The following is a 6571-nucleotide window of genomic DNA, read 5'->3' as shown; positions in this document are numbered from 1 at the left end:
TGGCCTTCTGGACTTCATGGACCTGAACTATACATTTAAGGTGAAATGGCTAAAAGAATGCTTAAAATCTCCTGGATCATTATGGCATTTCATTCCACATAACATTTTTAGAAATGTTGGAGGTTTACACTTCCTGTTGTCTTGTAGTTACAGTATAGCAAAGTTACCAGTTAAAATGTCTGCATTTTATCAACAGGCATTGTTGGCTTGGAAATTATGTTATTCACATAACTTTTCTCCACATAGGAAGAAATGCACCAATAAACATATTAGAGAATGTTTGTATAATGCGAAGAAAATAACTCCAAGAGGGAAGTTTTTTTGGAATGCTATTTTTGATAATATCACCTGGGATAAAGCGTGGCTTGTTCCTTTTAGGTTTTGTGTTACAAACAAAGTTAGAGAATTACATTTGAAGATATTACGTAACATATATCCATCCAACATGTACATTTCAAGATTCTGTGACACTGATAGAAAATGTAGCTTTTGTAAAACTGAACTTGAAAGTGTTACTCATTTGTTTTATGGCTGTTCATATAGTGCTACATTTTGGAGAGAGCTTGAAAATTATATACTGTGCAAGACAACACACGAAATCAAAATTGAAGGGAAGAACATTATCACTTATTTTGAAACTAAAGAGAAAAAAATATGTGCCATTGTCAATCTTTATATCTTGTTGGGGAAATTCCACATACTTAAATGTAAATTTCAAAACTCAACCCCATCATTTAATTTGTTTTTGATCGAAATTGAATATTACTTAAACTCTCTTAAATTAACTTCCAATAAAAAAGGTTTATCATTGATTGAAATTCATTCAGAAATGTTTAACAAATGAGCTGTCACGACTTTCAAGTACTAAATTATGAAGTCTGTCACCCCCCCCTTTTTTTTATCCTTAATTTATTTATCCTTCTTATTTCATCGTGCTGTATATTGTTACCTTTACTTGCCTTGTATGTCTACTGTTCAGGCTGAACTGGAATGACTGGCTGTTCACTTTGTAATTTCAATAAAGTTTGAAAAGAAAAGAGAAAAAAAGAACTGAGGAGTTGGCAACACTGGCCACTGCTCCTGCAGGTCTTGTGTTGGGATCGATACCAACATCAGCAGTATCGCAATGAGCAAACACTCAAAGTCCAGCTGCTCTCACAGCTGTCTCCTCCTCCTGTCTTTGGCTGAAGGCTGCCTCCAGCAGTCAAATGTAAGCGGACCTGAGGGCAGCATGAACGGACCTCAGCTCAGCGAACTGCCGGACGACTCGGAGCAGCTCAGGCCGTACGTCAGCCGCCTGAGGCGGGGAGCGCTGCGGGCCGGCGAGCTGTCCGCTGTCGGGAGCTTATCCAGCGGCTTTCTCCTCAGGTTTCTGCGGGCCAGAGACTTCAACACGGAGCTCTCCCTCAAGGTAAGAGCCGTCACTGAGAGTCAGGGGAAACATGCTGAAGTTTAGGAGAGTCCAGGAGAGCTCACAGAAACCACACCGTGAGGAAGACGTTTGGTCGTGCTGACCATCATCATCATTCACCCACGTTGAGCTGAGCAGTTCGGTCCTGAGCTGGGCTCGTGGGGAGGCTCGCGGTTGTTTCCAAAATCACTTAGTGTGGAGTGTACACATGGATTAAAATAATATCAGCCTTGTTCTGTGCTAGCCCATCCAATGGTAAAGCTAGCGGCCTCACACGTGATTGAGTTCGCTCCTGTTGTGCAGGTGTGGGTCCACACAAGCTCGGTCGCTGGGATCTTGAACAGCTCATTTTCTGCTGGGTTGGTTCAAATGATCATTTTGTTCCTGCTTTGACAACACGAGCATTTTTGTTTGTCTCTGTCACTGCCTGCGCTGCACTCGCCTTATTATTCTCTTCGTGTCTGACCGCAGTGTGTTTGCATCACAGCAGACGTGCTCCTGCGTGGGCTCTGTCCCGTGTCCTCTTTGGCTTTCAACGATTGCTCCCTGAACAAATGTAAGAAGGTCTGCTGGTTTCAAAGTTTCTGCAGAGCTGTGGTCACGTTGTTCTTCGTGAGCACGTTAAATGAATCAGTGCAGTTTAAAAACAGCGTTTACTTTGCTCCACAGGACAGTTGAGTAATTTCAGGCATGTGGGTCAAAGCTCTGCGTTCAGTCAATCTGACTTTTATCACATAAACACTTCTTTGAATTTGCCTTTGTTTCAGATAAACAGCCGGGTCATAAATGTCTTATTTACTGTTTGTACATTGGTGCAAGGCTATCAGTGCTGACTCACAGCAAGGAGGTCACGGTCGTCTGAGCCTAACGATCGGCTCTGGCTTCTCTGTGCAAAGTTTGCACGTCCCTGTGTGGTCTTTCTCCCAGTTCCAGTTACAGACTGCCAACCTAGTTCCACCTTTACTTATGGTAACTGCAAAAGACTCCATCACACTGGTAATCTGGTTGTTGGCTGTGCTCTGCCCTGCAAGCTCACAGCCAACACTGAATGCAGCAGTCTTCATTTTGTTGTGTTGTGTGGTTGTTTTTGTTGCATGCAGTGATGAAGTATTAACCTTTTAACTACGTGTTTGAACCATGTTCATAGAGTCCTAGGAACTCCCTAATGTCCCCGGGGTGGAGTGGTGGTTCGATCCCTGGACAAGATATTAACCCAGAGTTGCTCTCCATGCATGCATCAGACTATGAATGTGTGTGGATAGAGAGCACTTACATGGGAAAGTGCTTGTGTGAAAAGGTGTGACTGTGTGAGGGAAGTATAAGAATGAGTCCCTCTGTAATGTGTCCTGTACAGCTCTTGCTCAACTACCAGCGGTGGCGAAGGGAAAGTCCTGAGATCAGCAGCTGTCTGTCTCCTTCCTCGGTGCTCGGCCTCCTCAACACGTCGTACCACGCTGTGCTCCCGCAGCGAGACTGCACAGGCAGCAGGGTGCTCATCTACAGGATTGGTCAGTATGCTTGGGTGTGGATGGATTATTGAAAGGGCCTGCTAGGAGCAGCCCCAACGACATCAACACGAGCTACGATAAGCAGGCAAAGCCTCCCTGCTCTGTTTCCTCAGTGATTTAACAGCTTTTAAAAGAAGCTGATCTTAAATTGTTATCTAGTTTTATAGGGTTACACAAATAAAACTAAGATGCTGTTTAATGCTGGTCATTCTCTTTGAGTCGACATTAAACTCATTCAGTCCTGTCACCATAGGACAGGAGCTCTGCTCCATCAGTACGGCCACAGATGAAATCCCCCTCATGTCTGTCACCACTGACCTACTCTCAAACTTGTTTCTCAACATTTTAAACATACTGACAGTAAAGGCAGCCTGCTGGGATGGTACGGAGATGAACTCTTCCTCTTTCAAACATGCGAAAGCTTCAAATAATCAAATGTCCTTCACACACAATTCTAAAGAGGAACAATACAAAAAGGAAACGTGACTGAATGTGCAGAGTAGAAGTTGACGAGCGTTTCAACGGTGCTACGATAACGAGCAGAGACATACGCTGAAACTTCTACTGTGCACGTGTCAGTCCAAAAACGGTTTATTGGCTCTCATTTATTAGCGAGGACTGTCTCGTTTTATTGTATCGTCTCTGACCGCGATGGCTGCACAGTTCCAGGACTGCACAGCACAATTTCAGGGTTTTAGTTGATTTTAAGCTAGATTTTAATGGCAAACATTGGTGTGTTTTGAAAAGTGGCTTTGCTAGTTCATGATGTATAAATGACACCGATTCAGAGATTAGCATATTAACTGTGCTCCACAGGATGATGCTGTGGTCCTTCTTCTGAAATATGTTTTATTCGTGTAGAGTAATGTCTGCTTGTTTGCAGGGCAGTGGAACCCGAAAGACTGGTCAGCCTTCCAGGTATTCAGAGTCAGCCTGATGACATCCGAGATCATCTCAAGGGAGAACGAGACACAAAGGCAGGGCGTGAAGGCCATATTTGACCTCGCGGGGTGGAGTTTGAGTCATGCCCTGCAGATTAACCCTTCGCTTGCCAGAAAGATTTCATCTGTGCTTTCGGTAGGACTGAGATCGAGCTGTGCAGATGACGACCTATCGTTTGTTCTTTAACAACAGAACATGTGTGTTATTATGAATATGTTTACCAGTGTAACAAAACTCTGCACCACACTGAACCGGATGCGTTTTCCTTTCCTTCTGTCTTGAGTCACCCCTCACTTCTTGCAGGCTGTCATGTTAATAATGATTCAGTGTTCTGGCCTGTTGGGACTGAATGAGCTATTAAATATTAATAGTTTTGTTAACACAAGATTTTGCATTCTTTCAAAATTGTTACAAAAGCCTTTAAATGGCCTGGTACATGCCACGCCCCCTTTAGTTTCAGCCCAGCTTGTGCAGGTATCGTTGCCATGGAGAGTGGGCCAGCTGCCTCAGCCAGCTGCTACATTGTATCGAGTTTACAGCTCATCAGCACATGTTGCTGTCATATCTGTAGCTTTACTGGACATGTGGATGACAAAAAAACCTTCCTCAGCAATATCTGAGAGACAGAACAATCCATTAAAGACCTGACACGGTGCCTGAGAGATGGATCTGGACCATCTACTGTTTGCTGAAGCCTCAGCACAACTGGTCCCAGTGAAAGTGTGGCGGTCAACAAGCCATCCTCGAGGAAGAGAAAACGCTGACATGCCAAATTACACAAGAACTGATATGAAAATCAGGAGCAACAGTCCTTATGGAGATGAATCCACATGTGAAGTGTTTGGACCAAACAGAGGAGATACTGAGTAAAAGACGGTGGAGGGTCTGTCAGGGTTTGGGATGGTGTTGGGCATCCTGTCAAAACTGATGGAATTGTGAATCTGGACAGCTACTGTCAGATGTTGGAGTTCCACCTGGAAAGCGTCTGATTTGCAACCTTTTCAGCATGATGATGATACCAAGCAAGCATTCCTGGGTAGAAACACACAATGGAACATGACCGTCCTGGACTGGCCTCCCAGAACCCAGACCACAATGACTGAGGTAGAGTGGGAGAGAGTGGAGATTTAGAATTCAAGGAGCCTGTAGAGTTATTCCTGAAGACTGCTAATTACAAGAAAGCTGCCCGAGAGTTCGTGTTGAAAATTCAAGGTGGTCATGCCAACTTTGACTTTCCAGCTTGTTAGAATTGAGCAAACTCTGTTTATGCCTGATATGTGCGTGCGTGCAGATCTTTGAGGAAACGACTGCACCTATTTCTCCTTTTCCTTTCAAAATGGAAAAAAGGTGACTCAAGACAGTTTTTTTGTTTGTTTTTACAGCGACCCTTTTCTATAGAAATGTCCTTAAAAAGCTTAAACTGAAGGCCAAATGCTTGTTAGAGACTTCCTGTGAAAGGTAGCATCTTATAGCTCCTAAAACTGCTTATTTGTAACTCAGTCGTAACCTTGCCCCTAAGGGACCGGCTGGAAGTTCAGAGGTAGAACTTTGATGTGCAGAGTTTCCTGTATTTTTATATTTTTAAGTTTTCAACTTGTTAAATGTGCTTTGATGCTTGTTTATGTGTATGTTCAGGACTCTTTCCCACTGAAGGTCAGAGGAATCCACCTGGTCAATGAACCGATGTTCTTCCGTCCGGTCTTTGCTATGCTTCGTCCCTTCTTGCCTGATAAAATCAAGCAGAGGGTCAGTACCCGCGCTACCTCACGTACTGGTTATACTGAAGATGACAGATAACAACTGTGGATTTGAAACATCCTTTCACCCTCTTTGTTGTAGATCCATATGCACGGTTCTGATTTCCAAGATTCTTTAAGTGGCTTCTTCTCATCACACGTTCTGCCTCCAGAATATGGAGGGCATGGGCCTGGAATAACACAAGTGTGTCAAGGCTGGACCAATCACCTGCTTCAATCAGAGAACCTCCTGCAGCAGATTGCTGCCCACCCAACGGGTGACATCACAATGACCCCTGATGACTGTTTGATCACAGAGGAAGGCGGGGCTCTGTGAAAGATGATGATTGGACGTTTGGGTGGCTGACTCGCGTATACGTGGCGGGTTTGTGCACATGTCTACGGTCTCTGCAGTGCTTGTTGTGGAAGTTGGCTGAAGTGAGAGAGCTGAAAACGAGATCCTTAATGGCCGTGCTGTTTCATGTTTACGCCACAGCCGACCAATCTGGAATTTTTAAGAACAATAACAATGCTGATATTATTATGTCATGATTTTAAAATCATATTTTGATCAATCTGCTGCTTTTGTTTCTGTTATCATTTTTTATTTGTTACATTACTCACATCATGTTATAAGTAGTTATTTATTTATTTAGCCTCTGCCCAACTCAGCTATAATCAGCTGATTGTTGTTTCCCAGACAGTTTTAAACCTTCCCTCTGGCACCAGGAACAAATCACCACCGAGCTGACATGGGCCCAATCACTGAGGCTTTATAGTGAATGCTTATGGTTTTACTCAGTTTTTCAAGCATTTAGGAGCTTGATGTAAGTATCTGGGAATAGTGCTGTGTTGTAATTTCATCGTCATATTAATGCTGCTCCGGGACCATCACTGTAAACGATGAGTCACGCTGATGTTTAGTCAAAGGATCCTGCAATAAAAAGCTCTACTCTTAGTGTTGTGGAAGGTGT

General features: G+C 43.7%; 1 protein-coding gene across 1 annotated transcript; it reads left to right on the top strand.

The window, feature by feature from the left end:
* Positions 1-1065: 1065 nt before the first annotated feature.
* Positions 1066-6187, top strand: ttpa (tocopherol (alpha) transfer protein). Its single transcript, XM_005754032.2, has 5 exons — positions 1066-1411; positions 2766-2919; positions 3803-3996; positions 5497-5607; positions 5701-6187. Exons 1-5 carry the CDS (start codon positions 1127-1129, stop codon positions 5932-5934), a joined length of 978 nt encoding a protein of 325 aa, XP_005754089.1. The 5' UTR covers positions 1066-1126; the 3' UTR covers positions 5935-6187.
* Positions 6188-6571: the final 384 nt, after the last annotated feature.

Source organism: Pundamilia nyererei, unplaced genomic scaffold (genome assembly GCF_000239375.1).
Source record: "Pundamilia nyererei isolate P.nyererei 1_Seehausen unplaced genomic scaffold, PunNye1.0 scaffold00496, whole genome shotgun sequence".
NCBI classification, from domain to species: domain Eukaryota; kingdom Metazoa; phylum Chordata; class Actinopteri; order Cichliformes; family Cichlidae; genus Pundamilia; species Pundamilia nyererei.
This window is presented reverse-complemented; position numbering and strand designations above follow the sequence as displayed.